The following is a 21,059-nucleotide window of genomic DNA, read 5'->3' on the forward strand; positions in this document are numbered from 1 at the left end:
ATATATATATATATATATATATATATATATATAGTGTATATGTAAATATAGTTTGTGTAGTTATGTATTATATATAATTTTAAATAATTTTTTTTAACAAACAAATATCATAATAAACTTAGAATGAGATGTAACACCCACAGACCCCCAAGTACTGTATTAGTTCTATGGTGCAGTAAGTGAGGTGGAAGGCCCCGGCAGCGCACTACCCAGCAGCCTCCACCGTATGGATTAGTAATAAATGCCAGGACAGAAATGATTGAGATTTTCCAGGGTTTTCTTTTATTACTGACATAGAAATAAATGAACTAGGTGCTCTCTTCTCATTGCCGAGCAACACAGGTCAACTGAGTCACAAGGACGATTCCCAGCTGACACGCACGGATTCAAGTAAACACCAATCCAGAATAGCGGAATCAAGAAGAGTCCATACCACAGAAGAGACAGATTTATATCTTTATGGGGTAGTTCCCTTCTTCTCTCTGCTCATCCCACTTCTCCACCTACAAGAAGACAGACACCATGAAACCCACATGATGGCAGCAGGCACTAAATATCCATATATCTACAGCAGTGTTTTTCTTAACCAGTGTGCCTCCAGCTGTTGCAACTTCGGGCATGCAGGGAGTTGTAGTTTTGCAACAGCTGGGGGCACGTTTGCCGATCACCTGACTAAAGGAGATGTAATCCCTTTTATTGATTACCAATCATAGCGCCATATTTTTTTATGGTGGCTGAGCCTGGTATTGCAGCTTTGATGCCGGGCACAACCACTAGTAAAAGTATGGCGCTATGCCCAGTAAACCAGTGTTTCTGCCCCCAGCTGTTGCAAAACTACAACTCCCAGCATGCCCGGACAGCCTTTGGCTGTCCGGGCATGCTGGGAGTTGTAGTTTTGCAACAGCTGGAGGCACCCTGGTTGGGAAACACTGCAGTAAACAATGAAGGAATTACTTTATTCACTTCTTTACATTATCTGATCCATGGTAGCCAGGTGCTCAGGGTATTAGACTTCCAAAATTCTGATAATGAACAATGCATTTGATTTAGGAAAGAACATAGCTGCATCCATTCACTTCATTATTGTAACTGGGGCATGTGATCACCAGAAAGTCAGTGTTTAAATGTGTCAGAGGAAGTGTTTAGTCCTGGGTCAGCCAACTTCCTATGAACTACAGGATGACACCATCACCTATTAGATCCTTCCTGCTAGAACCTAGACCGACCCCAGCTCTCTCTATGGGATCAGGATAGATAAAAAATAAAAATGTAATATATAATTTTATATCTATCCTGCTCCCACTAAGATAACACATCCTAGATCTGAATGAATGAACTAATCGTATGAAATACTTTCCTCTTTACATAGTTGAATGCGCTGACAACAAAATCACACAAAAATTATCAATGGAAATCAAATTTATTAACCCATGGAGGTCTGGATATGGAGTCACACTCAAAATCACAGTGGAAAACCCCACTACAGGCCGATCCAACTTTATGTAATGTCCTTAATACAAGTCCCAATGAGGCTCAGTAGTGTGTGTGGCCTCCACGTGCCCGTATGACCTCCCTACAACGCCTGGGCATGCTCCTGATGAGGTGGAGGATGGTCTCCTGAGGGATGTCCTCCCAGACCTGGACTAAAGCATCCGCCAACTCCTGGACAGTCTGTGGTGGATGGAACGAGACGTCCCAGATGTGCTCAATCGGATTCAGGGGGAACGGGCGGCCAGTCCATAGCATCAATGCCTTCCTCTTGCAGGAACTGCTGACACATGAGGTCTAGCATTGTCTTGTATTAGGAGGAACCCAGGGCCAACTGCACCAGCATATGGTCTCACAAGGGGTCTGAGGATCTCATCTCGGTACCTAATGGCAGTCAGGATACCTCTGGCAAGCACATGGAGGGCTGTGCGGCCCCCAAAGAAATGCCACCCAACACCTTTACTGACCCACCACCAAACTGGTCACGCTGGAGGATGTTGCAGGCAGCAGTACGTTCTCCACAGCATCTCCAGACTTTGTCACGTATGCTCAGTGTGAACCTGCTTTCATCTGTGAAGAGCACCAGTGGCAAATTTGCCAATCTTGGTGTTCTCTGGCAAATGCCAAACGTCCAGCACGGTGTTGAGCTGTAAGCACAACCCCCACCTGTGGACATTGGGCCCTCATACCACCCTCATGGAGTCTGACCGTTTGAGTGGACACATGCACATTTCTGGCCTGCTGGAGGTCATTTTGCAGGGCTCTGGCAGTGCTCCTCCTGCTCCTTCTTACACAAAGGCGGAGGTAGTGGTCCTGCTGCTGGGTTGTTGCCCTCCTACAGCCTCCTCCGTCTCCTGATGTACTGGCTTCTCTCCTGTTAGCGCCTCCATGCTCTGGACACTACGCTGACAGAGACAGCAAACCTTCTTGCCACAGCTCGCAATGATGTGCCATCCTGGATGAGCTGCACTACCTGAGCCACTTGTGTGGGTTGTAGACTCAGTCTCATGCTACCACTAGAGTGAAAGCACCGCCAGCATTCAAAAGTGACCAAAACGTCAGCCAGGAAGCATAGGAACTGAGAAGTGGTCTGTGGTCACAACCTGCAGAACCACTCCTTTATTAGTGGGGGGGGTCTTCATAATGGTCTATAATTTCCACCTGTTGTCTGTTCCATGTGAAATTGATTGGCAATCAGTGTTCTTCCTGAGTGGACAGTGGGATTTCACACAAGTCTCAGTGACTTGGAGTTACATTGTGTTTAATTGTTCCCCTTGAAATGTAATATATAATATAATATACATATACGCTTCTGGTTGCCTATGTTGCACTATATGAGCAAACAATAGAATACATTTGGCAGACAACACATCCATGTACTACATGTACAGTCATGTGGCTGCCATTGGATACTGTATTGGTTGGATGCCCCCAATAACTGATATCAAGGAGCTGCCACACAAGTAGATCAGGTTAAAGCAGTGCATTTCAACTAGCGTTCCTCCAGCAGTTGCAAAACTTGTAGTTTAGTAACAACTGGTGGCACCCTGGTTGGAAAACACTGGGTTAAAGACTTCCCTGGTGCTGAGGAGGAGGACATGCTGGATGCATAAAATTATGACATTACACTCACCCATCCATTGGGGCACATGGACTTGGACACCCGGTTGTACCATTCACATGGGTAGGGGTCCTTCCCTTTAGCGGTCAGAGATTTCTGGCATCGGTGATAATCTAAGCAAGAAAAATCCAGTAAGCGTCTTTGAGCAGAGTTCGGATGTCATGTGATCACAAACTGCTGCAAAAAAAGGGGTTAATGTGTACTGAGCCACCACTAGAGGGAGCTGAGGACTTGCTGTAGAGTTTGAGGCATATAGGAAATGTATACAGCTTCTACGTCTCCATGGTTACTGCCGCAAACAACTTCTCTGTAGAGTAATCAGTATTTTACACAATAGAGGACAGATGACTGCAGGATCAGACTACGGAAATTGTTGTCTGTTACCATGGAGATGCACAGTCTACGTACATGCGTAGAAAATAAACCGGAGCACTCACTCAATTTCTTAAAATTCCGGTAAACTTCAGATGGAAGCGGTAGATGGTACCGGGGGAGGTCAGACGCTGGCCACGGACCGTATCACGCCACTTGGTGCTTCGTCAGGCCGTACTCGTGCGGCCTGACGAAGCACCAAGTGGCGTGATACGGTCCGTGGCCAGCGACTGAACTCCCCCGGTACCATCTACCGCCTCCTCGCTTCCATCCGAAGAGAACATCGGAAGTTTACCGGAATTTTAAGAAATTGGGCGAGTCTGCACAAGAGCTGTAGAAACAAAACCGTAAAAAAATTGTTAAAGAAAAGTAGCTTCATTTTATACGTATAAATTTCTCACTATCATCTGTAAAACCTTTAAATAGAACAACAGTACAAGTTATAAGCCTTGTGATGCGGCTTTTCCTTGTTACTATTTCTCAAACCCCTCTCATCCTGATTTTCAGAGAAGATTTAAGCAGCAGCTCAGCTTCATCCTGCGCCTGAAAGACAAGCAATACAAGTCTATGGAGGAGGGAGCTCTGCAAATTAGAGATGGCGCCTGCAGAGCAGAAATCTGCTTTAAAAAAAATAAATTAAAGAAAGAAAGTTTGGCTATAACTACTTCCAACTCTGCAGTACTCAAAGGGGTACTCCATTACTAGGCCTCCTATCCATAGGCATACAGAGGGGGCGTGACGTCACTGCCACGGCCTCCAAACCAAGCGTTCTGAAAATAATGTTTAAAATGCCAGGTGTCGGCACGGAGATCGAGAGAGATGTGGGGGTAGGTCAAGACCCAGCGGCGGGACAATGATTAATTCCAGTAACAATTATGTCTCTGTTCTTGGGATCATAGGGGGCTCCAATGTTTGGGAGAAGAAATGTCAACCTTGTTTGTTGGATTTTTTTTTATTTTTTATTGGCTCAGTGAAAAAATAAACAAAAATAAAAAACCCGTTACCAAAGCACACAGAGAGATTTATCAAAACCTATGTGAAATGAAAAATGGTGCAGTTCCCCATGGCAACCGGATTGTTTTTCATTTTTCACTAACTTTCAAAAATAAAAGCAACCCAATTGGTTGCTATGGACAACTGCCCCAATCTTCCTCTGCACAGGTTTTGAAAAAAAAATAAAAATAAAATCTCCCCCACTGTGCTGTGGCAATGGCCTTTAATGACCAAGTTTGTGGCATTTTACCCTTAAGGCTCTGACTTTTTTTCCCTACCTAGAGGGAAGAAAAAAAAGAAACCAAAGAAAAAATAAAAATAAAAAAAAATTAGGGATCCGCCCTAAAAATGGTATGGTCAATCGTTGTTTTTTTTTATTGAAGCCATAACCTGCAGCCATCCGGTTGTGGTGAAACTCCCTCCAAGGCTGTCCTAGGATGCTGAGAGTTGTCCTTCCACCATCTCTGATACAGACAGCGCTAGTTGCAGAGCGGCAGCCATGGTGTGAACCAGATCTGCACAACCCACACATTAATAAATAACCTTTATAGGAGCCACTGCCAGAGAAGACAGCAGGTTCCTTGTAGGGCATCTGGTGCATTATGGGGAAAAAAAAGAGTGTAAGGTTATGTGTATAATAGGTGACATTACATTTATATTCAATACTCAAAGATTTCAGGGGCACAACAACCGACTGAGGAGCTTCTTAGCTAATGTATGTGTACAGTGACCTCACCTGCAGAATAGTGAGTGCAGCTCTGGAGTATAATACAGGATATAACTCAGGATCAGTACAGGATAAGTAATGTAATGTATGTACAGTGATCTCACCAGCAGAATAGTGAGTACAGCTCTGGAGTATAATACAGGATATAACTCAGGATCAGTACAGGATAAGTAATGTAATGTATGTACACAGTGACCTCACCAGCAGAATAGTGAGTGCAGCTCTGGAGTATAATACAGGATATAACTCAGGATCAGTACAGGATAAGTAATGTAATGTATGTACACAGTGACCTCACCAGCAGAATAGTGAGTGCAGCTCTGGAGTATAATACATGATATAACTCAGGATCAGTACAGGATAAGTAATGTAATGTATGTACAGTGATCTCACCAGCAGAATAGTGAGTACAGCTCTGGAGTATAATACAGGATATAACTCAGGATCAGTACAGGATAAGTAATGTAATGTATGTACACAGTGACCTCACCAGCAGAATAGTGAGTGCAGCTCTGGAGTATAATACAGGATATAACTCAGGATCAGTACAGGATAAGTAATGTAATGTATGTACACAGTGACCTCACCAGCAGAATAGTGAGTACAGGTCTAGAGTATAATACAGGATATAACTCAGGATCAGTAATATAATGCTTCTGCAGACTACTTCTACGTTTGCAGTAAAGCCAATGATAATTCTCACCCAGGTAGTTCTGGACGCAATGTTTGGTCTGGTTGCGATTTGGAAAGCGGGCGTCGAATGGAGCAGTTTTGTAGTTCTCGATCTTAGCACGGATGTCGTCTCCCATCTTGTCAGCTGAAAATACTAGAAGATATAAGCGACGTCAGTTCTGCACTATATATAGATCACCACGTCCTGAACTACTCAGCAGTCTTGTAACCACCATTCTTGCAAAACTACAACTCCCAGCATGCTCTGACAGCCGAAGGCTGTCAGGGCATGATGGGTGTTGTAGTTTTGCAACAGCGAACCAAAGACTGAAGAAGAATTTTATAGAAATAAATATGACTTCAATTTGCATGCAATCTATGTAACTTGTGCAATATGCAGAATTATGAATGGATGAGCAAGCGACCTCCAGGGCAAGCGGTATAGACCTTCATTCATGGAGGTGACATTATATATATATATATATATATACACACACACACACAAACATATAATTATATATAATATATATAATCTGTGTGTGTCAGCAGCCTCACTCTCATACAGCGCTTCCCCTTCTTGCCCTACCCAAACCCATCGTAGAACCCAAAACAAAAAGCTTCACCCCCCTCCGGTACCCCGAGCACCCCGGCCTCTCACCTCGAGCTCAGGGTCCGCACACACGCCTCAATGTCACCGCTCAACCCAGGGACCGGAAGTGCGGCTTTCTGGCGGAAACACGTCACGTCTGCCTATCTAAGGGCACGAGAGAAGGGCATTGCGGGTTACACGCAAGGTGCGCGCTGACGTCGGAAACGCCTTACGTCGACGCAGTTTAACTCCTCAACGGCCTCCGCGTTCGTGTGGGGAAGGACGCCGTTGCTGAGGAAAAAGAAAAGGACCTGAGGGGGTTAAGGCACCTCGCTCCGCTATTGGCTGTCTGCTTGTTACTAGGGCGGATTGGTAGGCGCCATTTTGTGTGTGAGGAACGTCACATAGGCCAGACACAGGGCGGGCGGGGTGCCCGGGGGACATGTTCATAATCCAATATACAAGAATATAACTACTATAATACTGCCTCCTATATACAAGAATATATCTACTATAATACTGCTCCTATATACAAGAATATAACTACTATAATACTGCCCCTATATACAAGAATATAACTACTATAATACTGCTCCTATATACAAGAATATAACTACTATAATACTGCTCCTATATACAAGAATATAACTACTATAATACTGTCTCCTATATACAAGAATATAACTACTATAATACTGCTCCTATATACAAGAATATAACTACTATAATACTGCTCCTATATACAAGAATATAACTACTATAATACTACTCCTATATACAAGAATATAACTACTATAATACTGCTCCTATATACAAGAATATAACTACTATAATACTGCCTCCTATATACAAGAATATAACTGCTATAATACTGCCTCCTATATACAAGAATATAACTACTATAATACTGCTCCTATATACAAGAATATAACTACTATAATACTGCTCCTATATACAAGAATATAACTACTATAATACTGCTCCTATATACAAGAATATAACTACTATAATACTGCCTCCTATATACAAGAACATAACTACTATAATACTGCCTCCTATATACAAGAATATAACTGCTATAATACTGCCTCCTATATACAAGAATATAACTACTATAATACTGCTCCTATATACAAGAATATAACTACTATAATACTGCCTCCTATATACAAGAATATAACTACTATAATACTGTCTCCTATATGCAAGAATATAACTACTATAATACTGCCTCCTATATACAAGAATATAACTACTATAATACTGCTCCTATATACAAGAATATAACTACTATAATACTGTCTCCTATATGCAAGAATATAACTACTATAATACTGCCTCCTATATACAAGAATATAACTACTATAATACTGCTCCTATATACAAGAATATAACTACTATAATACTGCTCCTATATACAAGAATATAACTACTATAATACTGCTCCTATATACAAGAATATAACTACTAGAATACTGCTCCTATATACAAGAATGTAACTACTAGAATACTGCTCCTATATACAAGAATATAACTACTATAATACTGCTCCTATATACAAGAATATAACTACTATAATACTGCCCCCTATATATAATAATATAACTACTATAATACTGCTCCTATATACAAGAATATAACTACTAGAATACTGCTCCTATATACAAGAATATAACTACTATAATACTGCTCCTATATACAAGAATATAACTACTATAATACTGCTCCTGTATACAAGAATATAACTACTATAATACTGCTCCTATATACAAGAATATAACTACTATAATACTGCCTCCTATATACAAGAACATAACTACTATAATACTGCTCCTATATACAAGAATATAACTACTAGAATACTGCTCCTATATACAAGAATATAACTACTATAATACTGCTCCTATATACAAGAATATAACTACTATAATACTGCTCCTATATACAAGAATATAACTACTATAATACTGCCCCCTATATATAATAATATAACTACTATAATACTGCTCCTATATACAAGAATATAACTACTATAATACTGCTCCTATATACAAGAATATAACTACTATAATACTGCTCCTATATACAAGAATATAACTACTATAATACTGCTCCTATATACTAGAATATAACTACTATAATACTGCTCCTATACATACAAGAATATAACTACTATAATACTGCTCCTGTATACAAGAATATAACTACTATAATACTGCTCCTATATACAAGAATATAACTACTATAATACAATGGCAAGTAGAAATGAAGGTAGACGGACGACTCACCCAGGTAGCAAAAATATCTTCTTTATTCAAGGCTTGCAGCTTAAAATAACAGCAGGTTCAGGGGGGTCTGTCAGCAGGAACGCAGGGCTGTGGAGTGTAATTTGACTCACAGTCGAGTAGACAGTGCCTGGTGCTCCTCTCTTTATTACAAATATAACTACTATAATACTGCTCCTATATACAAGAATATAATTACTATAATACTGCTCCTATATACAAGAATAGAACTACTATAATACTGCTCCTATATACAAGAATATAACTACTATAATACTGCTCCTATATACAAGAATATAACTACTATAATACTACTCCCTATATACAAGAATATAACTACTATAATACTGCTCCTATATACAAGAATATAACTACTATAATACTGTTCCTATATACAAGAATATAACTACTATAATACTGCCTCCTATATACAAGAATATAACTACTATAATACTACTCCTATATACAAGAATATATCTACTATAATACTGTTCCTATATACAAGAATATAACTACTATAATACTGCTCATATATACAAGAATATAACTACTATAATACTGCCCCTATATACAAGAATATAACTACTATAATACTGCTCCTATATACAAGAATATAACTACTATAATACTGCCTCCTATATACAAGAATATAACTACTATAATACTGTTCCTATATACAAGAATATAACTACTATAATACTGCTCCTATGTACAAGAATATAACTACTATAATACTGTTCCTATATACAAGAATATAACTACTATAATACTATAGTATATATACAAGAATATAACTACTATAATACTACTCCCTATGTACAAGAATATAACTACTATAATACTGTTCCTATATACAAGAATATAACTACTATAATACTGCCTCCTATATACAAGAACATAACTACTATAATACTGCTCCTATATACAAGAATATAACTACTAGAATACTGCTCCTATATACAAGAATATAACTACTATAATACTGCTCCTATATACAAGAATATAACTACTATAATACTGCTCCTATATACAAGAATATAACTACTATAATACTGCCCCCTATATATAATAATATAACTACTATAATACTGCTCCTATATACAAGAATATAACTACTATAATACTGCTCCTATATACAAGAATATAACTACTATAATACTGCTCCTATATACAAGAATATAACTACTATAATACTGCTCCTATATACAAGAATATAACTACTATAATACTACTCCTATATACAAGAATATAACTACTATAATACTGCTCCTATATACAAGAATATAACTACTATAATACTGCCTCCTATATACAAGAATATAACTGCTATAATACTGCCTCCTATATACAAGAATATAACTACTATAATACTGCTCCTATATACAAGAATATAACTACTATAATACTGCTCCTATATACAAGAATATAACTACTATAATACTGCTCCTATATACAAGAATATAACTACTATAATACTGCCTCCTATATACAAGAACATAACTACTATAATACTGCCTCCTATATACAAGAATATAACTGCTATAATACTGCCTCCTATATACAAGAATATAACTACTATAATACTGCTCCTATATACAAGAATATAACTACTATAATACTGCTCCTATATACAAGAATATAACTACTATAATACTGCTCCTATATACAAGAATATAACTACTATAATACTGCTCCTATATACAAGAATATAACTACTAGAATACTGCTCCTATATACAAGAATGTAACTACTAGAATACTGCTCCTATATACAAGAATATAACTACTATAATACTGCTCCTATATACAAGAATATAACTACTATAATACTGCCCCCTATATATAATAATATAACTACTATAATACTGCTCCTATATACAAGAATATAACTACTAGAATACTGCTCCTATATACAAGAATATAACTACTATAATACTGCTCCTATATACAAGAATATAACTACTATAATACTGCTCCTGTATACAAGAATATAACTACTATAATACTGCTCCTATATACAAGAATATAACTACTATAATACTGCCTCCTATATACAAGAACATAACTACTATAATACTGCTCCTATATACAAGAATATAACTACTAGAATACTGCTCCTATATACAAGAATATAACTACTATAATACTGCTCCTATATACAAGAATATAACTACTATAATACTGCTCCTATATACAAGAATATAACTACTATAATACTGCCCCCTATATATAATAATATAACTACTATAATACTGCTCCTATATACAAGAATATAACTACTATAATACTGCTCCTATATACAAGAATATAACTACTATAATACTGCTCCTATATACAAGAATATAACTACTATAATACTGCTCCTATATACTAGAATATAACTACTATAATACTGCTCCTATACATACAAGAATATAACTACTATAATACTGCTCCTGTATACAAGAATATAACTACTATAATACTGCTCCTATATACAAGAATATAACTACTATAATACAATGGCAAGTAGAAATGAAGGTAGACGGACGACTCACCCAGGTAGCAAAAATATCTTCTTTATTCAAGGCTTGCAGCTTAAAATAACAGCAGGTTCAGGGGGGTCTGTCAGCAGGAACGCAGGGCTGTGGAGTGTAATTTGACTCACAGTCGAGTAGACAGTGCCTGGTGCTCCTCTCTTTATTACAAATATAACTACTATAATACTGCTCCTATATACAAGAATATAATTACTATAATACTGCTCCTATATACAAGAATAGAACTACTATAATACTGCTCCTATATACAAGAATATAACTACTATAATACTGCTCCTATATACAAGAATATAACTACTATAATACTACTCCCTATATACAAGAATATAACTACTATAATACTGCTCCTATATACAAGAATATAACTACTATAATACTGTTCCTATATACAAGAATATAACTACTATAATACTGCCTCCTATATACAAGAATATAACTACTATAATACTACTCCTATATACAAGAATATATCTACTATAATACTGTTCCTATATACAAGAATATAACTACTATAATACTGCTCATATATACAAGAATATAACTACTATAATACTGCCCCTATATACAAGAATATAACTACTATAATACTGCTCCTATATACAAGAATATAACTACTATAATACTGCCTCCTATATACAAGAATATAACTACTATAATACTGTTCCTATATACAAGAATATAACTACTATAATACTGCTCCTATGTACAAGAATATAACTACTATAATACTGTTCCTATATACAAGAATATAACTACTATAATACTATAGTATATATACAAGAATATAACTACTATAATACTACTCCCTATGTACAAGAATATAACTACTATAATACTGTTCCTATATACAAGAATATAACTACTATAATACTGCTCCTATATACATGAATATAACTACTATAATACTGCTCCTATATACAAGAATATAACTACTATAATACTGCTCCTATATACAAGAATATAACTACTATAATACTGCTCCTATATACAAGAATATAACTACTATAATACTTCTCCTATATACAAGAATATAACTACTATAATACTGTCTCCTATATACAAGAATATAACTACTATAATACTGCTTCCTATATACAAGAATATAACTGCTATAATACTGCTCCTATATACAGGAATATAACTACTATAATACTGCTCCTATATACAAGAATATAACTACTATAATACTGCCTCCTATATACAAGAATATAACTACTATAATACTACTCCCTATGTACAAGAATATAACTACTATAATACTGTTCCTATATACAAGAATATAACTACTATAATACTGCTCCTATATACATGAATATAACTACTATAATACTGCTCCTATATACAAGAATATAACTACTATAATACTGCTCCTATATACAAGAATATATATACTATAATACTGCTCCTATATACATGAATATAACTACTATAATACTGCTCCTATATACAAGAATATAACTACTATAATGTACAAGAATAAGGCTTCCGTAAAGCACCAGTGTAAACTGGTGACAAAAACACACTTACCATGTGCTCCCAGTTTAAGACTAGGAGACTGCTAGAAATAACAGGGCCCGAATTCCTGCAGCAGTGGTTCTGACGTCCACGTGATGTCACGCCAAACCCTTCCATACATGTCTATGGGAGGGGGTGTGGCTGCTTGCTAAAGCAAAAAAAAAAACTGTACTTACCTGCGTCAGTTCCCCCTGGCCTCCAGTATTGCTGCTCCGAGTCTTTATCGTGCTCCTTTTCAAAGTGCTGGTCCCATTACATCAGAGTGCAGCTCAGCCAATCACTGGCTAGGACTGGGTTCACACCACGTTTTTGCTATACAGTTCCCGTATCAGGTTTTTGATTTAAAAAAAACGGATTCCTCAAAACCTGACTAAACTGTATCAAAACGTGTACAAATTTTTATCTATATATGGTTTGAAAAATGATGTCCGGTTGCATCCGTTTTTTAAGAAAAAAAAAAGTACAGTGACCCCCTGCCCTACAATGGCCCCGACATATGATGAAATCAACATACGATGCTTTTTTATGTCGGGGCCATCGCATTAAGTGCTATCCGGCAGCGCCAAATGCTTAGCAGCTTAATGTTCCCCATGTGGTGCGGTAAGTATTACTTACCCCTCCACGATGCTCCGGGGTGCCCTCCGGGTCCAGCACTGGTCTTCCGGTGTCTTCTCGTCCCTCTCTGATGACGTCAATACGCTGCTGCGCACGTCATTCAATAGGAATGGCGTACGCAGCGGCGTAATGACGTCGATACGCAGGCCCTGCGGAAGATAAAAGAGGACCGGAGAAGACAGAAGAGGACCGGAGAAGACAGAAGAGGACCGGAGAAGACAGAAGAGGACCGGAGAAGACAGAAGAGGATCGGAGAAGACAGAAGAGGACTGGAGAAGACAGAAGAGGATCGGAGAAGACAGAAGAGGATCGGAGAAGACAGAAGAGGATCGGAGAAGACAGCGGAGGATCGGAGAAGACAGAAGAGGACCGGAGAAGACAGAAGAGGATCGGAGAAGACAGAAGAGGATCGGAGAAGACAGCGGAGGACCGGAGAAGACAGAAGAGGACCGGAGAAGACAGAAGAGGACCGGAGAAGACAGAAGAGGATCGGAGAAGACAGAAGAGGACCGGAGAAGACAGAAGAGGACCGGAGAAGACAGAAGAGGACTGGAGAAGACAGAAGAGGATCGGAGAAGACAGAAGAGGACTGGAGAAGACAGAAGAGGACCGGAGAAGACAGCGGAGAGCCCAGCGGAGGCCCGGGGTCACCATCGGGAGCGGCGGGGACAGGTGAGTACAGCTTCCTATACTTTACGTTGCACGAATACCTCAACATACGATGGATTCGACAAACAATGGCTCGTTTGGAACGAATTACCATCGTATGTTGAGGGACCACTGTACATATATACAGTGGTTCCTCAACATACGATGGTAATCCATTCCAAATGAACCATCGTATGTTGAGGGACCACTGTATACGTTTTTAAGTTTTCACTCCATTATGAATAAAGTTTCACTTGCTTGATTGAAATTCCAAGAAAATAACGGTGCAAAGTCAAAAAACCGTATGGTAAAAACCGTATGGAACCGTACGCACATACGGTTCTGTACGGTTCCCAAAAAAAAGCGCATATGGTTTTTCACCCGGACCAAAAACTGTGGTAGGCCACGGGTTTCTGTCCGGCAAAAAAAAAGTAAAAAAACGTATGGTTTGAAAAACGGAAACAACCGTATACATTATGGTGCATACGGTTTTGAATGGGAAGTCTATGGGCACGGTTTTCTGTACCGTTACATACGTTTTTTTTATTAAACCGTATGCCAAAACCGTATAGCAAAATCGTGGTTTGAACCCACCCTAAGGATGGACACCGCTACGACCAGTGATTGGCTGAGCAGCACTCTGATATATCGGGCCCCAGCACCAGGAAATGGAGTGCGTATGGCCACGAGGGAGGTAAGTAGTTGTTTTTTTTTTTTGTTTTTTTTAAAGGGGTGCTCCAGCGTTCTGAATATCTTGTTAAACGGCCACGACCCTCGTGATGTCACGCCCCCTAAATTCATGACTATAGGAGGGGGCATGTCTGACGACACACCCCTTCCCATAGACATGAATGGAGGGGGCGTGGTGTGACCACTGCCGCAGGAACCTTTGTTTAGAGTGTTGGGTGCTGCAGGATATCGCGGGAGGCCCAGCAGTGGGACCCCCGCGATCAGACATCTTATCCCCTATCCTTTGAATCTAGCAGTGGAGTACCCCTTTAAGCAAGAGGTGCACACACACACAAGTGTAGAGTATCAAAAAGGTACAAAAAGACAAAACGTAGGTGCACTCACCACTCGGCGGAGACAGTAGCATTTAGGGGTCCGGTTCACCGGGAGCTGGATCTCAGCGACGGCGCAGGAGGTATGGCGCTCAGAGGCTACGCCGGCAGTTTCGCACGTGAGTGCGTGCTTCGTCCGGCCTCTCTCAGAGGCCGGACGAAGCACGCACTCATGTGCGAAACTGCCGGCGTGGCCTCTGAGCGCCATACCTCCTGCGCCGTCGCTGAGATCCAGCTCCCGGTGAACCGGACCCCTACATGCTACAGTCTCCGCCGTGCGGGGAGTGCGCCTACGTTTTGTCTTTTTGTACCAGATTTGTAAATTGCTTCTATTAAAAAAATATTAATCCTTCCAGTAGTTATCAGCTGCTGAAGTTGAGTTGTTCTTTCCAGTCTGACCACAGTGCTCTCTGTTGACACCTCTGCTTGTCTCACGAACTGAGCAAACAAATCCCCATAGCAAACCTCTAATGTTTTGAACAGCTCCCGAGACAGACAGAGGTGTCAGCAGAGAGCACTGTAGTCAGAAAGAAAAGAACAACTCAACTTCAGCAGCTGATAAGTACTGGAAGGATTAAGATTTTTTTTATAGAAGTAATTTACAAATCTTTTTAACTTTCTGGAGCCAGTTGATACAAAAAAAACAAAAAAAAAATAATTTTTTTTTCCTGGAATACCCCTTTAAATATATTGAGATGTGAAGACTTACTTGTCCTACTGTCCTGTTCTTATTCCCCCCACACGTCGCCCGTCTGAGGTCACACAATGTCCCTGATGTCCTCTGACTTGTTGCTAACTTAGGTAATGTTAAATAACATAATGATACAATGTAAGGGATGAGCGGCATGCTGGGACATTGTTCTCAGTTATCCCAAGAATAAATTTCCATGACATGAAATGACGCGGTTTATCTCTTTTACTTTTCAGCAGTCACTTATCCGGCAGCTACTATGTGACCGGAGCAGAGGACAAAGCATTCATTACTCCCATAACCTGGTATGTAGAACATTTAAAGATCCCACTAGTACATAGCTGCGGTCATATGCTTTCACCAGCCTCTTACCTTCATCTGTGTCACCTTTGCTTACTGTCATACAGTTCACACAGAGATTAAAAGGGAAAGGAGCACAGTCTGTGTACATAAATACATTACATCTACTCCAGAGCTGTACTCACTATTCTGCTGGTGAGGTCACTGTGTACATACATTACTTATCCTGTACTGATCCTGAGTTATATCCTGTATTATACTCCAGAGCTGTACTCACTATTCTGCTGGTGAGGTCACTGTGTACATTACATTACTTATCCTGTACTGATCCTGAGTTATATCCTGTATTATACCCCAGAGCTGTACTCACTATTCTGCTGGTGGGGTCACTGTGTACATACATTACATTACTTATCCTGTACTGATCCTGAGTTATATCCTGTATTATACTCCAGAGCTGTACTCACTATTCTGCTGGTGAGGTCACTGTGTACATACATTACTTATCCTGTACTGATCCTGAGTTATATCCTGTATTATACCCCAGAGCTGTACTCACTATTCTGCTGGTGGGGTCACTGTGTACATACATTACATTACTTATCCTGTACTGATCCTGAGTTATATCCTGTATTATACTCCAGAGCTGTACTCACTATTCTGCTGGTGAGGTCACTGTGTACATACATTACTTATCCTGTACTGATCCTGATCCTGAGTTATATCCTGTATTATACTTCAGAGCTGTACTCACTATTCTGCTGGTGAGGTCACAGTGTACATACATTACATTACTGATCCTGTACTGATCCTGAGTTATATCCTGTGTTATACCCCGGAGCTGTACTCACTATTCTGCTGGTGAGGTCACTGTGTACATACATTACATTACTTATCCTGTACTGATCCTGAGTTATATCCTGTATTATACCCCAGAGCTGTACTCACTATTCTGCTGGTGAGGTCACTGTGTACATACATTACATTACTTATCCTGTACTGATCCTGAGTTATATCCTGTATTATACTCCAGCGCTGTACTCACTATTCTGCTGGTGAGGTCACTGTGTACATACATTACATTACTTATCCTGTACTGATCCTGAGTTATATCCTGTATTATACCCCAGAGCTGCACTCACTATTCTTTCATCAGTAAATCCTACTAAACTCAGGGGCATTGTAGTGACACGGTTGTCAAACACTCCCTCACAATGCCACTACACAGCCCAAATATATACGGCACTATGGTGCCAAAATAGAAAATGAACCCCCTCATTCCCTAACTCCTTCTGGTTTCTGTTCTGCATATCGAAGGAGCTTTTACTAGATCCTATTGGATTTGGGAAAACTTACAATAGCAAAAGATCATAAGACATTTTTTTATTTTGATATAATCACAAGGGGGAATCATGAAACAGTTTGCCTAGTTTTCAGTGTCAAAAAGCTGCAAATGTTTGTGCAACCTCTGGACAATCCAGGAGAGGGCAGCAGAGACTACAGAATCACATGCTGTATAGTGGAGGGGCGCTGCTGTATCATATGAATTGCACCTAGAGGATGGGAACTGGAACTTTCATTTAAATCAGTGTTTCCCAAACAGTGTGCCTCCAGCTGTTGCAAAACTACAACTTCCAGCATTCCCGGACAGCCGTTGGCTGTCCGGGCATGCTGGGAGTTGTAGTTTTGCAACAGCTTTAAGCATACTAGCTAGGAAAAAATATTTACAGTTCTAGTACAAATACCAGTACTTTGCTTCAAGTACTCACCGATACTAATCATCAATCTTTTTATTTTTATTTTTATTTTATTTTTTCATGTCATGTGACAGCAGAGGTGGATCTAGACTTTGTGAGGCTTTACACAAAACTCGAATATGAGGCCCTCACTGACACATTTGCCCCCAGTAGCAAGGTAGGGTATACCCCTTATTAGGTGTAACCCCCAAGCAGGTAGGGACCCCCAAATAGGTAGAAACTTCTAGTAGGTACGGAATTCCCCCTCTAATAATAGAAGCGCTCAGTAGGTAGGGACCCCCACCCCCAAAAGGTAAAAGTTCTCAGTAGGAAGGGAGTCCTCGCAATAGGTAGAAGCCCCCAGTACGTAGGGAATCCCCCAAATAATTAGAATCCCATAGTAGGTAGGGAACCCCCTCTGTTAGGTAGAAGCTCCCAGTAGATAGGTAACCCCTCCTAATATTAGAAGCCCTCAGTAGGTAGAGAATTCCCCTTATTAGGTAGAAGCCCCAGTAGCTAGGCATAGAAAGTGGAAGCAGAAAATACCCTTTGGAGATGGCGCTGCTGAGGTCCAGTGAAGGAGTCGACCAGTGTAGATAAAAAATGATCAAGCAAGAGGATGAGGTTACAACCAAAGCTGGATCAATTTATTAGCGAAAAAAAGTACAATCAGGATAACGCGTTTCGAGGGACAGCACCCCCTTCTTCTTCAGTGATCACTGATCTGAAGAAGGGGGCGCTGTCCCCCGAAACGCGTTATCCTGTTTGTACTTTTTTCTTTGCTAATAAATTGATCCAGCTTTGGTTGTAACCTCATCCTCATGCGTGATCATTTTGTATCTACACTGGTCGACTCCTTCACTGGACCACAGCAGCGCCATCTCCAAAGGGTATTTTCTGCTTCCACTTTCTACGCCTCTCATCAGGACGGGACGCGCCTCTCCTGCTCCTTGGGCTCAGCAGTTGTCTCTGGCTCATAACCCCTGTTGTGGGTTGATATGCGAGTTTTACATTCGCCTCAGGGGAGTATCCACTACCTACAGGCTCTGCAGGCTTTTCCTTTTACAGATACTCAGTAGCTAGGTAGGAGTCCCCCAGTAGGTAGAAATGCCCAAAGTAGGTAGGAACCCCCCCCCCCCTAATAGGTATAATCCCCCAGTAGATATGTAGGGATTCCCCACTTATTAGGTTGAAGCCCCAGTAATCAGGTAGGTAGGAAATCCCCCTATTAGGTAGAAACCTCTAATAGGTAGCTAATTCTCCTATTAGGTCGATGCCCCCATTAAGTAGTTCCCCCCAATAAGATTCCTCAAATAAAAATAAAAAATCCCACTCACCTTCCCTGCCTCCACGCTGAGGCATCTTCTTCCTCCGCTCTGTTAGTGGTGAAGGACCTTCTCATTTCATCATGCTGCAGGTCCTGCATCGAGTGGAGAAAGCATTGGCCTCAGCACCCGAGCAGAGGGAACTATGAAATAAAATGTGTAGTTCCTGCAAAATAAAAAAAATAATATATATATATATATATATATATATTTCACATTACAAAAAATTTAAAGACCTGTGAACTGACTTTAAATTTTGTGAAATTGTGGGAAGAATCCCATTATGGGGTTTTAAAATTTGGCAGAATTGCTTGTTTTGAGCACACAGAAAATCAGCTGAAATTCAGCCAATATGCTGCTGAGAATCCTCAATTGTGCAAAAGAAAAAATCTGCGGCAAACTTTGCGGAACAGAATTCAATCTGAATTGCATATTTTCGGTCATGTGAACATAGCTTTTTACCGTAGAAAACCAGCAGAAGTCGGATGTGAATGGTGCATATTAAACAACATACAAAGGGCTGGCAGGGTCCTGATAATGGTGTTCGCCTTCAGAAGACTCAGTCAATTGTCCTTAAAGCAGTGTTTCCCAACCAGCATGCCTCCAGCTGTTGCAAAGCCTTTGGCTGTCCGGGCATGGTGGGAGTTGTAGCTTTGCAACAGCTGGAGGCACGCTGGTTGGAAAACATTGCCTTTGGGGCTGTCATCCAGCTTTTCTTAGTCCCTGGGTAGCGCGCGTATTTTGCTGCGGATCCGCCGCTGAAGGACCTGTATATGCTGCCTTTACATGTGCCTGCTCAGAGTGGCAATACGCCGCTACGAGCAGACACACTGCAACATGCGAGTCGCCGCACATGCGCAGTATACTCGCACATCGTGGCAGCTCTCGGCCTAGCTCATTGAGCAGGGGAAGTGGCCACAATGTGTGTGAGTACACCGTGCATGCGCGGCAACTCGCACATCGCTTCAGTGTAGCGGTGTATTGCCGCTCCGAGCAGGCACATGTAAAGGCAGCATATAGAGGTCCTTCAGCAGCAGATCCGCAGCATAAAATACGCTGTAAACCCGCTCGTCTGAACGTACCCTAAAGGGGTACTGTGGAGGGGAAAAAAATCAAAACAACTAGTGTCAGAAAGTTATTCAGATTTGTAAATTACTTCTATATAAAAATCTTAATCCTTCCAGTACATATCAGCTGCTATATGCTCCACAGGAAGTTGTGTAGTCCTTTCCAGTCTGACCACAGTGCTCTCTGCTGACACCTCTGTCCGTGTCAGGAACTGTCTAGATCGGGAGAGGTTTGCTATGGGGATTTGTTTCTGCTCTGCACAGTTCCTGACCTGGACAGCAGAGAGCACTGTGGTCAGACTGGAAAGAACTACACAACTTCCTCTGGAGCATACAGCAGCTGATAAGTACTGGAAGGATTAAGATTTTTATATAGAAGTAATCTACAAATCTGAATAACTTTCTGACACCAGTTGATTTAAAAACAAATTTTACCAACCAGAGTACCCCCTTAAGCACCATCTGCAATCTCAACCCCATCCTTGTCCTTCAGAGCAGGACTCTCAATGACAACCCCGACCAGGGTCACCTTGGTGGTAGTATGAGAGACATTCCTTCTTCTGAAGGGTCAATCAGGAGGAGCATTTATGAGTATGTTAAACTTAGAAGCAAAGAGAGACGGACTTGTAGCTGTGTCAAAGGTGACGGGTTATAAATACTCTGCCCGGAGTGAAGCGGTGCCCCATGTTCTCTCACAGCGAACCACAAATTGACAATCAGAAGTTGCCAGGAACATTCTTTAACTGAACAGAAGCTGCCAGGTCTCCTGTCCCGGTAGAGATCTAAGGAGAACGTTCTCTTTAATGAGGTTGAGC

The 21,059-nt window shown here is 40.3% G+C and overlaps 2 protein-coding genes across 4 annotated transcripts in view; one reads left to right on the plus strand and one right to left on the minus strand.

Moving 5' to 3' along the window:
* Positions 1-259: 259 nt before the first annotated feature.
* On the minus strand, positions 260-19,339 carry LOC130294528 (cytochrome c oxidase subunit 6B1-like). Of its 2 annotated transcripts, none has more exons than XM_056544460.1 (4): positions 19,190-19,339; positions 5,905-6,027; positions 3,122-3,222; positions 260-503 (listed from the first exon to the last, which is right to left on the minus strand). In XM_056544460.1, the coding sequence occupies exons 1-4, from the start codon at positions 19,212-19,214 to the stop codon at positions 450-452; spliced, it is 303 nt and encodes a 100-aa protein (XP_056400435.1). In that variant the 5' UTR covers positions 19,215-19,339; the 3' UTR covers positions 260-449. The 2 variants fall into 2 exon arrangements, with proteins under 2 accessions (XP_056400435.1, XP_056400436.1); XM_056544461.1 differs by lacking the exon at positions 19,190-19,339 and adding an exon at positions 6,532-6,671.
* The window catches only part of LOC130294527 (dual specificity tyrosine-phosphorylation-regulated kinase 1B-like), a 113,947-nt gene continuing 99,582 nt past the window's right edge, over positions 6,695-21,059 (plus strand). The window contains exons 1-2 of one of the 2 annotated variants that reach the window (XM_056544457.1): positions 6,695-6,834; positions 16,053-16,121. The gene's annotated coding sequence lies outside the window, so the exon portion shown is untranslated. The remainder of the gene's footprint in view (positions 6,835-16,052; positions 16,122-21,059) is intronic. The other variant, XM_056544456.1, reaches the window with a different exon arrangement.

This window comes from Hyla sarda, chromosome 10 (assembly GCF_029499605.1).
Source record: "Hyla sarda isolate aHylSar1 chromosome 10, aHylSar1.hap1, whole genome shotgun sequence".
NCBI lineage: Eukaryota > Metazoa > Chordata > Amphibia > Anura > Hylidae > Hyla > Hyla sarda.